Source organism: Chrysemys picta, chromosome 9, assembly GCF_011386835.1.
Source record: "Chrysemys picta bellii isolate R12L10 chromosome 9, ASM1138683v2, whole genome shotgun sequence".
In the NCBI taxonomy this organism is placed as follows: domain Eukaryota; kingdom Metazoa; phylum Chordata; order Testudines; family Emydidae; genus Chrysemys; species Chrysemys picta.
This window is the reverse complement of record NC_088799.1, coordinates 24,795,843-24,813,335: the sequence shown is the minus strand read 5'-3', so window position 1 is coordinate 24,813,335 and position 17,493 is coordinate 24,795,843. Positions and strand designations below refer to the sequence as shown.

General features: G+C 45.9%; 1 protein-coding gene and 1 long non-coding RNA gene across 5 annotated transcripts in view; one reads left to right on the top strand and one right to left on the bottom strand.

Annotated features, from left to right (window-relative positions):
- The window catches only part of LOC135973658 (uncharacterized), a 90,126-nt gene extending 86,226 nt beyond the window's left edge, over positions 1–3,900 (top strand). Inside the window, exons 3-4 of the long non-coding RNA XR_010590597.1 lie at positions 2,799–2,887; positions 3,763–3,900. This is a non-coding gene — a long non-coding RNA (uncharacterized LOC135973658). The remainder of the gene's footprint in view (positions 1–2,798; positions 2,888–3,762) is intronic.
- PLCH1 (phospholipase C eta 1) overlaps positions 1–17,493 on the bottom strand; it is a 168,065-nt gene that overhangs the window by 26,829 nt on the left and 123,743 nt on the right. For all 4 annotated transcript variants that reach the window (XM_005286968.5, XM_024102552.3, XM_008165035.4 and 1 more), the window contains exons 12-13: positions 15,341–15,448; positions 12,913–13,074 (exon numbers count right to left, since the gene is read on the bottom strand). In XM_005286968.5, coding sequence (XP_005287025.2) covers positions 12,913–13,074; positions 15,341–15,448 — 270 coding nt within the window. The remainder of the gene's footprint in view (positions 1–12,912; positions 13,075–15,340; positions 15,449–17,493) is intronic.

Here is a 17,493-nt window from a genome sequence, read left to right as displayed (position 1 = left end):
AAAACAAGAACAGAAGGAGATATTCTTTCCCATAAGTGCATTTTGATGATGGGAAATCAGCAACATAATCTTTATTCAGGCTAGTTGATGAAACCTCATTTTACAGACTGAATGTGATAGAGGCCATTTTAATGATTAAAATAGAAGAGATTCCAATTTTCTTTCTGCTGTTCTTTTAACAGACAAAAATATGCCTCTTTCCTCCACCTGATGCCATTTTCCTAACTACTGCTATCACTTCATCATCAATTGCTTGCTGTGAATAGATGAAGAATCACATAGAATTAGTGGATTCAGAACCATACAAATAGATGCTTCGAGTACAGAAGGCCACAGCATGATCTATAACAGTAGCAGGTCATTAACGGAGAGAAAAGACAGTTACCTTTTCCGTAACTGGTGGTCTTCGAGATATGTTGCTCATGTCTATTTCACAATAGGTGTGTGCGTGCTCGCCACATGCACCAGTGCAGCAAGTTTTTCCCCTAGCAGTACCCGTAGGGGAGAGCCCCTAGTGACCCCTGGAGTGGCACCTCCATGGCATGGTATAAGGGCGCTGTGCACTCACCCCACCCTCAGTTTCTTTTTGCCAGACAACTCTGACAGAGGGGAAGGAGGGCGGAATGTGGAATAGACATGAGCAACACATCTCAAAGAACACCAGTTATGGAACAGGTAACTGTCTTTTCTTCTTCGAGTGATTGCTCAGGTGTATTCCACAATAGGTGATTCCAAGCTATAACTGTTGGAGGTGGGTAGGAGTTCACAAATTCTCGGGACAGAGCACAGCCCTGCCGAACCCGGCGTCCTCCCTGGCTTGGGAGATGATCGCATAATGCGAGATGAAAGTATGAATTGAAGACCATGTAGAAGCCCTACAAATTTCCTGGATGGGGACATGGGCCAAAAAGGCAGCCAACAAGGCCTGCGCCCTAGTCGAATGTGCCCTCACAATTGACGGCGGGGGGATTCCCGCAGATCATAACAGGTACGGATATACGATGTGATCCACTTGGAGAGTCGCTGAGTGGAGATCGGCCAACTCTTTATGCGTTCGGCCGAGGTGATGAACAGCTGCGAGAACTTTCTGAATGGTTTTGTCCGCTCCAGGTAGAAAGCCAGAGCCCATTGCACATCCAGCGTGTGGAGGTGGCATTCCTCACTAGACGCATGGGGATTGGGGCAGAGGACCGGCAGGAAAATGTCCTGACCCATGTGGTAGGCAGAGATCACCTTCGGGAGGAATGAAGGATGTGGGCGGAGCTGGACTGTATCCTTATGGAACACCATGTACGGGGGCTTGGAGTTCAGAGCCCTGAGTTCCGAGACCCACTTAGCCGACATGATCGCCACCAGGAAGGCTACCTTCCACAAGAAGTGCGACTAGGAGCACGTAGCTAGCGGCTTAAACAGGGGGCCTGTGTGGCGGGCCAGCACCAGGTTCAGGTCCCACTGTGGGACTGGGGGCTTGACGTACGGGAAGAGACGATCTAATCCCTTAAGGAATTTGCCAGTAATAGCATGGGAGAATACTGTGTGGCCCTGCACCAGAGGGTGAAAGGCTGACATGGCCGCCAAGTCCACCTTGATGGATGAGAGCGCCAGGTCCTGGGCTCTAAGGTGAAGGAGGTAGTCCAAAATGAGCTGGATCGGGTCAACCATGGGGGAAACACCCCGCTCATCCACCCATCAGGAGAACCGAGACCACTTTGCCAAGTAGGCTTGGTGCGTGGAGGGTCGCCTGCTTTCCAAGAGGACGCGCTGAACCCCTTCCAAGCATGTCCACTCCTCCCGGCCTAACCATTGAGCAGCCACGTGAGGTGGAGTGCTGCGAGGTTGGGGTGGAGGAGACGGCCCTGGTCCTAGGAGAGCAGGTTTGGGCGGGACGGCAACGGCCATGGCAGGGCGACCGCTAGGCCCATGAGGGTCCCGTACCAATGCTGCCTAGGCCATGTCGGGGCAATCAGTAGGACCCGGGCCCTGTCTGTCTTTATCTTTTCCAGGACCTTGCCTAACAGTGGGAATGGGGGGGAAGGCATAGAGAAACTGGCCTGACCAGGACAGGAGTCAGGGATCGGAGATAGCACCCCATCCCAGCCTGGCAGATGGTAGGCCTGCAGGCAAATGACGTGGACTATACAGAAGTCCCACAGCCTGAGGGCTTCCTGGCAGAGGATCGGGACCTGCCTTGCCTGTTGATATAAAACATCGAGGCCGTGTTGTCCGTGAAAACCCTGATGACACGGCCCTCCAGGTGCGAGCGGAAGGCCATGCACGCCAGCCGCACCACCCTGAGCTCCTTGATGTTTATGTGGAGGGCCAGGTCCTGCGCAGACCACAGACCTTGGGTCTGAATGTCCCCCACATGGGCTCCCTACTCCAGGTCCGATGCATTGGACACCAATTCCATCAATGGAGGCCTGCCTCTGAACGGGACCCCGTGGAGCATGTTCCCTGGGGAGGACCACCATTGTAGGGAGGCAATCACCGGTTTGGGCACAGTGAGGACTTTGTCCATCCTGTCTCTGGCCTGGGAGAATGCCAAGGCCAATCAGAGCTGGAGGGGCCTCATCCTGAGTCTGGTGTGGCGGACCACATATGTGCACACTGACATGTGACCCAAGAGCTGGAGGCACGCTCTGGCTGTTGTCACTGGAAACCTTGTGACCGTGTCGATGAGCCCTTTCAGGGTCTTGAATCTGTCCCAAGGCTCTGGCCGACGTGGCGTCCAGGACCACCCCGATAAACTCTATGCATTGTACCAGGATTAACGTGAACTTGGTGTTGTTTACCAACAGGCCCAAAGTGGCGCACGTGGACAGAAGGAGCTGCCCTTGACCAGCCAGTCATCCAGATAGGGGAAGATCTTGACCCCATGGCGCCTGAGGTAAGCCGCCACCACCGACGTACACTTTGTAAATACCCTGGGGGCAGTGGACAGGCCAAATGGGAGCACCGTAAATTGGTAGTGCTCCTGCCCAACCGTGAAACGGAGGAAGCGTCTGTGGCCCTCAAATATATGAATGTGGAAGTACGCGTCCTGCAGATCGAGGGCAGCGTACCAGTCCCCGGGAGGAATGATGGAGGCCAGGGAGGCCATGCGGAACTTGAGCTTCACCATGTACTGGTTCAGGCCTTGCAGGTCCAGGATGGGCCTAAGCCCCCTTTTGGCCTTCGGGATAGGGAAATAGCGGGAGTAATACCCCTTGCATTTGAACTCCACTGGCACCACTTCCACCACTCCTAGGCCAAGGAGCTGCCCCACCTCCTGCTCGAGCAGAGCCTTGTGAGAGGGGTCCCCCAGGAGGGACGGGGGCGGAGGGTGGTTGGGCAGGGTGGAGGTAAACTGGAGGGTGTAACCCCGGGAGGTGGTGTTGAGGTCCCATCGGTCTGAGGGCAGCTGCGACCACTCCAGGAGGAAAGCACAAAACCAGTTGGAGAAGGGAAGTTTTATTGTGGGTGGATCCCTGATGAGAACTGGCAAGCGCCCCTGGGCATCCCGTCAAAACTGCTGTTTCCCTGCCTGTTTGCCCTTGGAGGACCCAGGCTGGGGGCAGGCCGAGACTGCCTCTGCGGGCATTTCTTATAGTCCCGTGACTTTTTATAAGCGGGCTCATATTTAGAGTGGGCAGCCTGGGCAGGAGCCTGCTGCGGCTTAAACTTAGGTTTAGCCAGAGCCGGAACATAGAGGCCCAGAGTCTGAAGTGTCGTACGGGAGTCTTTCAGGCCATGTAGTTTTATATCCGTTTGTTCCGCAAACAGAGCTTTGCTGTCAAACGGGAGGTCCTGCAGGGAGGTCTGCGCCTCACTGGACAGCCCAGAGAGCAGGAGCCACGACGCCTTTCTCATGGACATCGCGGAGGCCATGGACCATGTGGCTGTGTCCGCCACATCCAAAACTGCCTGCAGGGTTGCCCTGGCAGCCGCTGTGCCCTCCTCCACCAGCGCTTTGAATTCCTTACTGTTGCGCTCCTGGAGGGCGTCCTCGAACTTGGGCAAAGAGCCCCAGAGGCTGAATTTATACCTGCCCAGGAGAGCCTGATGGTTCGTCATGCATAACTGGAAGCTCAAGGATGAATAAATTTTCCTTCCAAATGAGTCCATCCTCCTTGAATCTTTATTTTTCGGAGTAGGGGCTCGTTGGCCCTGCCGCTCCCTGTGGTTGACCAACTCGACCACCAGGGAGTTAGGGGCAGAGTGGGTGTATAGGTATTCATGCCCCTTGGCGGGCACAAAATACTTGCGTTCTGCTCTCTTAGAGATGGGGGCCAATGAGGCCGGGGTTTGCCTCAGGGCATTTGCCACCCCTTCTTGGAGAGGCAAGGCCATCTGCCTGGTACCGAGGCGGACAGTAAGTTAAGCGGGGAGTCCAAGGGCTCCTCCACCTTCTCTGCCTGGAGGTTGAGGCTTGATGCCACCCTTTTTAATAGTTCTTGGTGGGACTTAGAGTCCTTCTGCGGGATGGAGGGAGGAGGAGCTGTAATCGCCTCATCATGGGAGGGCGAGGAGGCTGGCAGTGCCCACTGGTACCATTGTGACGGTGCCCAGTGCCACTGCACCTGCTGTGGCGCCGGGGGAGCAGGCTGTTTAGCCTGGCTGGCCTGACCCATCGATGGACGGCTACAAAGGGAGACTGGGCTGACATACGACCTGCCACTGTCCCTGGACTGGGAGAAGAAATGGTGCTGGGAGCGGTGCTGACCCCAAGACCGTGACCTCGACATGGAGGACTGGTACCGTTGGTAACAGCTGCTAGGTGATCAGCTCCGACAGCGACTCGCTGGCAATCGACACCTGGGGTTGCGGGAGCGGTGCTGTGGCAGGGTCCTGGAGCGGGACGATGAATGGGAATAGCGTCAATGTTCGTGTCACGACCAGTTACGATAGCCCCTCGGAGACAAGGATCTTCGGCATCATTTGCCTCGGTCCCATCGGTGTCCGCTCCTTGGGGCGGAGCGGTGCCTGGAGTCTCAGTCAGATGGAACCCAGCCAGACAATCTGGTGGGAGTCGATGCCGACCCACGTGGACTACGCACGGAATGGTTGCTGAGCGGCAAACAGCGTCGGGAATGTTCTCTTGACTGAGACCAGTACTGAGTTGGGGTGACTGCGGAGATCCCAGCGGCGGCTCGCCTCTGAAGCATGGGGCCAACATTGGTGGTGCTCCTGGTACTAGCGTGGACATGACATCCCAGGCCGCCTGCAGCACCTCCGGCGTAGAGGGCATCCAGACATCCAGGGAAGCCTGCTCCGAATGGGCCTGGCTACTCCGCTCAACTTGAGTCGGAGGCCTGGAGGCCAATAGGGATCGAGGAATACCCAACACGGGTCTAGTCTCTGCCCCAGATTTACTGCGGTGTTGCAGCGGAGAAGGCCTCTTCTTAGCTTTCTTGTTGTGCTCCGTGGACGGGGAGTGGTGCTGACTAGTAGATGGCACCGGGCGGTCGCTGCACACAGACATCGCAGTGCCTGGTGCCGACTCGGAGCGGCACGCCGGAGTCTGGGTCAACGCCGACTCTATGAGGATAGCCCAGAGCCTAATGTCTCTCTCTCTCAGTCCGAGACTTAAATGACTTGCAAATCTTACATCGATCACTAAGATGAGTTTCACCCAAACAGTGTAGACAGTCCGCATGCGGATCACTCACTGACATCGGGCGCCTACAAGTGTTGCATGACTTAAAACCTGGGGTGCAGGGCATGCCCTGGCTCAGACGCACTAGCTAAACTAAACTAAAACTAATTGAGTAATAACTACAGGTCACATACACTGAACTAACAAGAGTTCTGGGGACAAGCTACAGCAAAGCTGGAGCAGAGCAGTTCCGAAGCACCTTCACTGGCAGCAAGAAGGAACTGAGGGTGGGGGGTGCTCACAGCACCCCTTATACCGCCATGGAGGCGCCACTCCAGGGGTCGCTAGGGCACTCCTCTACGGGTACTGCTAGAGGAAAAACTTCCGACACTGGTGCACGTGGCGAACACGCACACCTATTGTGGAATACACATGAGCAATCACTCGAAGAAGAAAGCTTGGCTTTTCATTTTATACATTTCTAGATCAGTTGATCTGCCATGGACAGTACCGCACAGGACTAAATTACTCATGTTCCCAGTTAAACCACGCAAGTCAAGAGTAATTCTGTTCTCATATGTAAGTAAATCAGGAGTCACTAAACTAAATCAGTGAATTACAAATATGCAGAAACAGGGTTTATTTTTTCTCTCTGTCTCAGCAGCTTGTGTCACCATATACACTTCTGCAAAGTGAGTGAAGAGTGGGTGTAAAATCTTACCACCAGTGTAAGTGAGTGCATAATTCTGCTAAGATATAATTTTACAGCCACGGTGCATGCACTTTGCACAGGTGTACATGAAGACACAAGCTGCAAAGCACTGCAGAAATAGGTCCTCTAAATGAGATTAAAATCTGTCCTAACAGATTTTTAGATTTTTTGAGATTTCCTAAACCACAAAGAATGTTCTTGAATTAGCAACTCCATGGTTATCAGTACATTCTGAGGATTCTGAGTGGTTAGGCAATTCATTACATAGTTAATTTTACTCAGGCTAAGCATGCTTGTGGACTATCTCGTTTCTCAAGCAGCCTCTGAAACAATTATTACTCAGGTGAGTAGGCAACACATATGTTACATTATCTAGAGGCTAATGCTTTTTGTAGATCCCAGTAATGGGGCCATTTGCAAGCAATAGGTACTTATTTTAATGAGGTAACAGCAGGGTTGTGGGGTCCCTTTAGCAAAAGGAAGAGATGAATCAGCAAGATGACTCAGGAGTTGAATTGGAATCATAAGGAATGGAATCCAGATGGACCAAAAAAAAAAAAAAATCCTGCAGCCTTTGAAAGTGTAGGTAAAGGATGCATTAAAAGCTGAAAAAAATGGACAGATGCGAGTTTGTTAGGCCACCTGAGTTTCACTTGTATAGAAATATCCTCTGGGACATCAATTTGATGATCACTGGCAGTATTCAGTTTTGTGGTTGGAAAAACACATCCCTTCATCTGTCTGAAGAGCTGAAGAGAAACCTAAAGATATTGAAAAATATTCCCCCAACATTTCAACATGTGAATCCAAATAGTTTGTTATTCAATGTGCAGCTATGGGTTGGGATGTATTTTTAATTACCAAAATGTTAGGGGCATTAGATATTTTTCTTGGCTCCAGGCAAGGTTGCTAATTGTATGCATCGTTTTCATACATTTATTTCTAGCGTAAGTTGCAAGATGTAGGTAGAAGAAACTCTTAGCAGAGTTATTTAGATAATAGCATATCAGTTGACAGTGTCAAATCTGCAAAGTCAAAACCAGTAGTAGACCTAGTGTCAAAAGTCTTAGAGCTTCTGCTGATCTTCTCAATACTTTTTCTCATTGTTAGTTGTAGATTCCATTTCCTAGCAGAAGCACCTATTGCCAAGTAACTGAGATATCTCTGAAAATACACACATTATGAGTTTTCTTTCCATTATTTTGTTTGAATTTGGCACTTTTAGAATTAAGGAACTAGTAGGACTGGCTAGATCCAGATAATAGTATGGGAGATGGCTCTCAAGACAGCTTGGCCAATGCACTTCAGTCCTGGTGTGCAACACGTAGGAATGTATGAAATGCCACAGTGGAACAGGTCTGTGGTCCATCTAGTCCAGTATATGGTTTCCAGCAATGGGCAGTACCAGATATTTCAGAGGAAGGTATAAAACTCCCGTGACAGAAAACTGTGCACATACTTTTCTAACCCCAGCAGTTAGTGGTTTCCATGATTGTTTACATATCTCTTGTTTTTATACTATCCATGTCCTGAAGCATGATGGTTTATATATCCCTTATTTTCACATTATCCAATGTACTTGTGGATATTCTTGTTATTCATATAAAAACTCATTTCTAATCATTTTGTTTTGTTTTTTGACTCCTACTAGTAGCCTTGTTTTCCAGTCCAGGGCCTTTCCTGAACAAGGACAAGCAAATGTTAAGTGCTTCTCTGATGCAAACAAATGTCCCTTTGGGATCCTGGTGATGGTTTTCATTTGTGGCCTGAACAGGATTTGAACTCGTATCTCCAAAAATAAAAGGATAGTGCGCAAAGCCACAGAGGGAAAGCACAAGGAATCAGTGGTCCTAGAAGGTAAGGACCACTTTCGTTGAAATCTTTCTACTTTTATAGTTATGTTGTGGTTCCTATGCCAAAAATACAAATTCTGGAGTTTGTACAGACCCGGTACAGCTAGTACTTTCCATTACAGTGGTTAGCCTTCACAAGTGACCCGCTGCCTCAGACTGCACTTAGACACACAATTCATTATGTTCTTTCTTTCCAGTAAATGAATAGATTATGGTAACTCAAGGAAAAGTTTACAGAAAGTTGTGCCAGGCCAAAAAGAAAAGGTCAAAAGACATCACCTATTTTTCCTCTGGACAGACTATTTTTCATGTTCTAGGACTATTTACACATAGTTTTTGAAGTAGATACAGATTCAACATGGGTTATTAATAACAATCCCTCATACTTCTGAAGCGAGTGGCAGCTAAGGATCTGCAAGAACTTTGCAAACGTTAATGGATTAAGACTCATAAATCCCTTGTAAAATAGGAGGGTGTTATTAAACTCATTTTATAGACATGGAAATTGAACTTTAAAAAAATCACATTTGACAGCATTTAATCTCTGAAAGGACCTTTGACACAGCACAGGGAAGAGAAAAACAACAACAAAATGTAGGAAATTCTGGTTATAAAACCTCAAAAACTGAACTCAGAGGCAAATGTAATTTCTTGAACCGCTTTCAATTCATTTTTTTAAAAAGTGACTAGACTTCAGGTTGATGGTTTCTCTTTAAGTGATTTGACTAAGATTACACCATAAGGCCCTGTGTCTGACCTGCACCCCTTGAGAGGTGCAGCCTAGGAATCGCAGAGCAAAGGTGGTTGGCTGCCTGCCACCACTTTACCTCTGGGCTTCTGTGCTGAGCTGGAGTATGCCTGGACCTTGGCCTAAATTAAGAGCACCTCAGAGGCTGCTCTAATTTATGACGGCTTTGAACAGCTCCCTATGGGTCCTCTACCATGCCAAAATTGTAGTGCATAAGTACAGTGGACTCCAGTCACACCCCCTCTCTTTCCTGCCCTGTCCCTTTCTGCCTCCTGCATGCCCCTACACTGTGTCCTGCAAGGTGGCAGGTGGTGCAGACCATTACACTGGCTCTATGCCTCCCAAGAAATGCCTCTTTCCCGCCCCATCACTGTATTATTCCCTAAGGATAGCTACACCAGTTTTGAGATCCATTTTTCATATCTGACCACAGAATCGGGGCCTATGTTTTGTGGACTATCTAGGAACAGAATGTAGATTTCCTGACTTCTAGTTCTGTAATCTAACCATTACACCATGCTCCTCTTCTATTATGTGATATTAACTCAAGGACAAGGCATAAACTTGCGATGTAACGTGCTCTGTTTTTGAAAACATGGTAATGCTACAGGGAAATGAATGACACTTGGATAGCTGCAATTAAGGGGAATGAGATTTGCATAATAAAACAAAAGCAAATGGAAAAATCTGCTCAGTAGATACCTTTCAGGTACGACAATCAGATGAAAATGATTAGAAACTAGCTTTATAATGACAAACCCTTAAGTATAACAGAGCTAGCTAATGAGTTACTGAATTACCAAAACATAAAAGTTTAATTCTTGTTTACAATTGTTTCTCTCCTATGTAGGTCAACATTTGATATCAGTTAAACCACCAGATATTTTAGCTTGTTGTTGCATTGCTGAGCTCTGAGCTGACAAAAGGACCAAAAATCACTCCTCAAACCCATAGTCAAGCACCGCAAGGCTTCAGACAGGAATGGTAAGAGACAAATGGGTATCATTAGTGGCCACTTAAATTGATTAATGAATCAGCAAAAGTCTAGTCTCAGGGCTGGTTTACATTAAAGCTGTAAGTCTACCTAAGTTCGTAAGTTACATAACTGAAGTCGACGTAACTTAGGTCAACTTTCAGTGGTGTCTACACCACTCTGTGTTGACGGAGATGTTCTCCCGCCAACTTACCTTACGCTTCTCGGGGACGTGGAGTACAGACATTGACGGGAAAGCGCTCTGCCATTGACTTAGCTTGTCTTCACCAGACTCACTAAATTGACACCACTGCATTGATTGCAGCAATGCCGATATACCCGTAAGTATACACAAGCCCTCAAATTTGATACTGCTAGTTGACAGCATCATACCCAATGTCTGGACATGGCTACAGTCAGTGATATCTGCAACACTCTCATTTTCACCAATTTTCTTGGCTCATATTCATTGCAACTGCTAAGCTCAGATGTCATTAATTTCTCCAAGGTGAAAGCCTCATGCCCAACATGACTCCGTCCTGGAGGAAATTACTATCATTTTTGTAAATAATCAAAGTGATGACCTTTTAGTGACTTATGTGTTTGACTTCCTAATTTCAGATATGGTTATTTTCCCTTGCAATCAGCAATTCGGTGTGTACCAAAGAATGTACTAAATGACAGGATTCTAGCTCAAAAGGGAATGTGTGTGGTTGAAATCTGATCATAATTACTAATCCCATGAGAAAGACTGATGACTTTTGGTGACCGCTTGTGGAAAGATCAACGTTCAAATTTGTGAGAAGAGGGAGGGATCAGAGGAGAAGTCTTTAGCAGTCAAAGACATGACAATTTGGGGCTTTGGTCTCACCAGTAAATTCACTTTCAACAAAAGAGACTATCAATCTGGAAATGGGCTCCTTCTCCTTGTGGCCTCAGTTCAGGAGGCTCTGCCCCTTAGATTCTGCTACTCTCCCTCCTCCAATCAAAGCTTCCCTCCCTCTCAGAGAAGTAAGCAGGCTGGGCAGTATAAACCTGCCAGAATGATGCTCAGCTTTAGGCAGGTGCTCCTTATCCAGCCTCCTGGTAGCGGAGGTCTGGGGAAAGACAGTGGGCTGCAGAGAGGGAGGGACTGTGCTAGGCTCAAATTACCTAGCAGGATCTAGGGGGCAATCAATGGGCTACTCACAGCAGTAAATGCTATGCCCATTAGTAAGTGTTTACAAGATCAGGCCCTAAGAAAGTACCACTGGTTACTAACCCACTGTAATATGCTGTGATGGGGCGTCTGCCCCCACACTAGCCCATAAAGGGTTAATTGAACCCTAGGGATGCTGCGCAACAGGCAGCCAATTGGAGAAGACCCTAGGGATGCTGTGCAAGAGACAGACAATTGAAGAGGACTACAAGGAGCAGCCAATCAGGGTCCATATAAGAAGAGCCGCAGGACAGAGGTCAGTCATTCCCTAGAGTTTGAGGAGGGTGGTAGACTGGCTGCCTTGCACCCTGGACATAGCAGTGCTGTAGGCTGGTGCTGCAGGCTGAGGCCCTGAAGTTAGGGCAAAGAGTGTGCTGGGGCTGCCGGGAAGTGGCCCAGAAAAATCCACAGAGGAGTTGGAGGGGATGCAGTAAGTGGCTGCTATCTATAGGGTCCCTGGGCCGGGACCCGGAGTAGTGGGCGGGCCCGCGTCCTCCCCCCTGCTCCTCGCCACTGGGGAAATAGCTAAACTGTAGACTGTGCTTGCCACTGAAGGAAGTGGCTGGACAGTGGACTGCAGTTCCCCTGGAAGGGGGGAACACGGAGTATAGCACAGCCGGAAGGCAGTGTCATGAAGAGGATGCTGCGGTCCTGGGAGTGACGTGGGTCCAGGAACAGAGGTGACAGTGGGCGAGACACCACCAGCAGAGGGTGCAGCGCTAATTCCCCGCAGTGGTGAGTCGCCCCCCCATCATGTATGCTTGAATGCTCAGACAATGTTTAAAATTCAATGCAGAAATACATGGCTTAACATTTACACAATCAAGTTCTCTTGATTCTGCTCCCATTGAATTCAGTGATTCAGAATTAACCCCTTTGAAATGGTTTTTACAATCCGCCCTACAGTACTGGAGGGAACACGGCTAAATAGAAATGAAAGTAAGGACTCCAGGGATCTATTTCTCAGCTCTGCCACTGACTTTCTGTCACTTTTAGCAACTCACCTGTTTTTCAGTTTACCTATCTATAAAATGGTTAGCTGCTTACTTCACCTTGAGGTTTAATCAATTATTGTGGGTGAAGTACACTGAGATCTTCAGACTGAAGGAGCTATGGAAGTGGGAAGCGTTAGCATCATTTACAATACGTTTCAAGCTACACTAAGCAAAAAGAGTAAAGACACAACCGTAAAACGACATTAATTTTGTAACTGTTTCTGTATTATTTAATTTATGAGGTCACACTCTCTTATATCCCCAAAGTTTGGAAGAAAAAACTGATTAGACCAGTTATGCCTATGGTAATCCAGAATGATGCCACTCACTTCAACAGAGTTACTCCAGATTTATATCCACGTAATTGGGAGGAGAATCTTCTCTCAGTGTGACACATACTAGTGAGAGCATATCTAAAGCTCCTGCTTTGCTCACATTCTGTCACCAAGCTTCACTTACCCTTATCTTTCCCCATTCAGGACACAATTTATGCCAAAGGCCCTGATGATGCGATGGGACCCATTAGCATGGACCTTTTGACCCATGTGCAGTCTCAGTGACTAATGAACTTTATCTAAGTATGAGTCCATGCTGGCAAATCCCTTCCAGTGCTATAGTTGCTGCAGTGTCTTTACTAATACAGATTAACATAGACCCTTCACATCTGAGAGGTCCAGAATCCTCTCAACATTTTTTAAATAACTGTTCCAAGCTCTTATTTTAGATAAAATAACGTTTAAAGGGTTTATAAAATATTACTATGAGCTTTCATTACATGCCAAATCTGCAATGAATATTGCACTAGCCTAATATTACTGCATTTGTCATAGCACGAGGAAGGAACAAGAATGATCATACCTGTTTCAGGTTTACATTTAAGCCCTCATGTGTCGCCTTTAACAGCGCTTTCACGGTGAAACTGTCAGGGTCTTCTTTGTCCCGGATTTGAGATTCTTTTATCAATGATTCAAGTTTCTTTCTTATAAAAGATTCCATCTGGTGCTCAGTTGTACCATTACTCTGAAATGAATAAACAAATCCTGTTAAAATACTTTCAGACACGCCAATCCTATTTGAGTAACCCAAATGGAACAGTATGGATGCTTCCATCCAAGCAAACTATTGATGTTCTCAACATTTCCTCCTACCCTTTCCAAGTACAAGTAGGATGATGAAAACCGCTTTAGTCTGCATCTTCCGATTGGCTGCTTTCCCTGCCATGTTTTTCCCTTTAGTCCTTTGATGTGTAAGTTACGTTGACTTAGGTCACCATTTAGATCACCTCAGAATTTTGCACCTCTGTGTCAGTTTCCCCATATGGGAACAATCCTATCACTTACCTACTCTCTCTGAGATGTAGTGAGGACTATACAGCTGATGTGTTGCCACAGCCCTTGGAAAATGTAAAACACTAAGTGCAATATTATAACTCTTGATGGAACACAGATACGACGTTTTTATTATTAATAATAGTCATTTGTATTGTGATTGCACCTATGGGCCTGATTGTGCTAGATGCTGTACAAACACAGAACAAAAAATGTTTAGCAGAACTTTTGATGTAAATAATAAAGGCCTCACATAGAGTGGAATTCACTGTTCGTTCCTCTGCTGAGGGGGAGAGAGATTTCACCGCCATGGAAGAAAGTGAGGGCCTACTACTAAATCCTGCAGATGCTCCAGTTGTGTGGCAGACACAGGGCCACCCACAAGGAAGCCCTGTGCTTTCCTGTTGGATTTAAGGGCACCCCTTTAAGATAATTCTATATGATGGAGGGGGTTACCCAGGGAAAGCTAGGATAGCCTCTGCCAGTCACTGAGCATGTTTCTGTTCGATGGTGTGGGTGCATGAATGGGGAGTTAAAGCTGTGGTCACCATTGGTTATCTAACCTTACCTTGGGGTTATATTTATAGTTGTGTTCAATGGCATCTCTTCGCTTCAACCCCGATCCTGCAAATATTTAGACAGCTGCTTAAAATTAAGCACAGCCTAAAGGCTTTGAGGACTGGGGACCTAAATTGCATTTAGCAACCTTCACTGTAGCTTAGTTTTTTGTTACTAAATATGAAAAAGTTCCAAGCTGCAAGCAATACGGAGATAATATAACTTCTTGGGTCACTGAACGAGCGGTCTTTGCCTCTTGCTTCATGGATCCAAATCAAAATTGTATTTCTACATGAGGTTGTCTTGTAGACCATATGGCTCAAATAGCATCGCACTACACTCTGACCACAAAGTAATCAGAAAGCCTAAGGCTTTGTAAAAATGAAATGAATCACATCGTCTCTCTCAATGTTAAGTATCACTGCATTTATCTGTCTTAAGAGAGAGAGAAAAATCCAGTCCCTTTATGCAATGTACATGAATCCTAGAGAAGACTTTGCTGATTACTTGACATGTAGGTGGTGCCTGTGCATAGAATTAAAGAAAAGAAATGGCGTGAACATCTGCTTTCTCTAAGATAGTTCAGAAGGGAATCTATAGTACCTAAATCTGCAAAGTGATTCCCAAGTCAGCCTGCGAAATGTTTAACTCCCAACAGCAGATGTAAATGATAAAGAAAAACAAAACAAAATCTGTATAAAAAGCTATTGCAAAATATTTAATATAACTGAGAACTACATGGGGATGTGTGTCTGTAATGAAAACCGTGTGTGTGTGTGTGTGTGTGTGTGTGTGTGTGTAATTAAAACAGTCGGTATAAATTAAGATGATATGGGAGTGAGTGGGGGTGTAATAAAAAAGCAAGCTCACTGGGCCAAATTCAAACCTGAGATCAATGGAGTTACATCTGTTGATGCCAAATCTAAATTTGTCCCCTTGTATTTGTACCATACTGTATAATATCTTCTTTCTTGTTCAAAATTTTAAATTAGTGAAGTGTGGCTGCTGCTGGGCTGGACACCTGTTGCATAGCGTGCATCAGCACTGCACAACGGCTTATGTTAGGTAGCAACAAATATGGAAATGGTTAAAAATAAAATTAAAGCATAAAAGAAAATAGACCAGGGTAAGATCTTTAAAAAGAGAGCAAGTAAAGGGGTTAAAGGCAACAAAAAAAAGAAGAGAAAACAGACAAAAGGCTAAGAAATAATAAAAGAATGGTTTAGAGATGTGAAATTCAGACCACTTTGGTGCTTACATATGGATTCAGGTGCATGACTTTAGGCATCCAAATGCAAAAATTTTGATCTATAGGTAACAATATTAAGTGGGAGTTTGGGGTGTGTAAGGAACACAGGATTGGGAAAGCAAATTGTGCCATATAATTGTTATACACTTACATAACAGAGCTTTAACTTGCAGTCATCTTCAATTTCATCAGCACTGTCTTCATCAGAAACCTCCCCTTCTTCAGCATCAGCTCCAAGGTTATATGGTAGTTTCTTTCCCTAAAAATTAGCACAAAAATATGTATAATATATGTAGAAGCTGCTAGTGTTAGTTACTGGGGAGAAGGCAGGCTAAAATTCTTGTTCATGTTCCTACTTCCAAATAAGGTCTGATGGGAGAATACATTATTTCAAGTTGTGATCATGAACATGTGGTTTCAGGATTTTTCATTTAGGCTTTGACAGATACCTCCCAGGGAACCAGTTTATCCTAAAGAAAATGACTGCGGGTTAATGGGACAGTATAAGCAAAGTATCTGCTTAATGGGATACAGCCAGCCAGTGCCAAGAGCATTTGCTCAGAGCAGGTCTACATAGCATGGTACTTAAGATACTGGCAGCTTCCAGCACCATGTCTACACCAGAGCTGTCACTACTGATATCACAGGCGGAGGTGAAATGATAGGAAATTTTAGAGAAATAACCCTAGTGTGGACAACGCCTCAGAACCTTGCTAATAATAATAAACACAATGTTCAAACACAATTGTAGGCAGTGTGGTTCTGATCTCAGTTTGGACAGGTTCTTCATAATTCATCGCCCTTCACAAGGGCCCGATCCTAAGCCCACTGAACATAATGGGAGTCTTGCTATGGACATCAATGGATTTAGACTACGCCATGAGTCTGGACCAGTCTCTCTGTGCAATGGTAACAGGTACTAATTATATTGGGTGGGATTTTCAAAGCACCTAATGGAACTAGGTGCCAACTCCCCTGGAATTTTGAAAATCCTACCTATTTAATGTTTTGATGGTTCCTATTACCTTTCATTACACCATGCAGCTGCCAACTCTGATGCTATCATTGGAGTGATGTAAAACAAATCTTTTAAAGTTAAGTCCCCCAGTACTGAATTGCTTAGCTGTAGGTTGTCTGTGATCCCTGGAGTCTTGGTAACATCACATCTCTATTCTTAAAGAAGTTTGAAACGCTAAAAAAATAAAAAGAATCCTTCCTAGCAGTAAGTTGCCTCTTTTTAAAAAAAAAGTTCAAAAGAAAAAAGTGCTGCCATTTGTAATATGTAAAATGTAAGAATTCCTCTCCAAGTAAGTTGAGCAGCTTTACAGGCAAATCTGCCTCTTGGCTCCTTTTGACCAATGTGCAATGAATATTGCTGCAACCCTTTTAAATGAATACCTTATGATTTAGACACTAAAGCAACATTACACTGCCAGTGAGCATAAATGCTGTGCAATGCGCTGGTCCAAACGCTAGCAGTAAAATGACGTTATGTCAGACAGTACGTGTCCCACGAGTACTTTTAGATTCAGTTTATTGTTCAGTTATCGTGTATTAAAAATAGTAGAGCCCAAACGTGTATTGTGCATTACTCAATTTTCTATTCTCCACTGATCAAGAGTAGTAATACTTGGCTCCATAGTTTACATGCTTAACTCTTAGAATGCAATATTTTCCAGCCATCAGAATACTTAGGATGAAATGAGCATATAGACAGATAGATATATGAGGCATCCAACAGGCACAATTATAAAGCTGCTGTGTTCTTGACCTCTAAGGCCCACAGCTTTCTTAAGTTCAGTATGTCATGGTCAATTTCTGCAAAAAGAGGTAACTGCCTCAAAGGTAGGGTTAACAAAACCCTCTGGGAAGTCTAATTTTTGACTGGCAGAATTCACTGTCAGCTACAGGATTCAAAGAACTTTCTATACTGACATTTTCAAAAAAATATTGGACATTCTCCCATCTCTAGAGCAGCCTTTTTGTCGGAATGTCTTTGTATAACTAGACTCAGCTGTTTCATGCTCACCTCCAGCAGGCTGTTCTGTTATAAAATCAGACACTAAGGCTGACACTCTGCATCAGGGGAAGTGCAGACACAAGGGAACTTGATTGCATTTGGCAGTTAGTGTGAGGGAAGCAGGAAAGCCTATAGAAATATTGCATGTACAGATCGGAGTGTAGTCAGCAGGCTGAAATTAGTGGCTAATCCATTGCTGTAAGGCAAATATGTCTTACTTGGGTCAGGAAGGAATTTCTCCCAAGCTCATGTCTAGCTTTGAACAGCTGGCTAGTGTGGTGGAA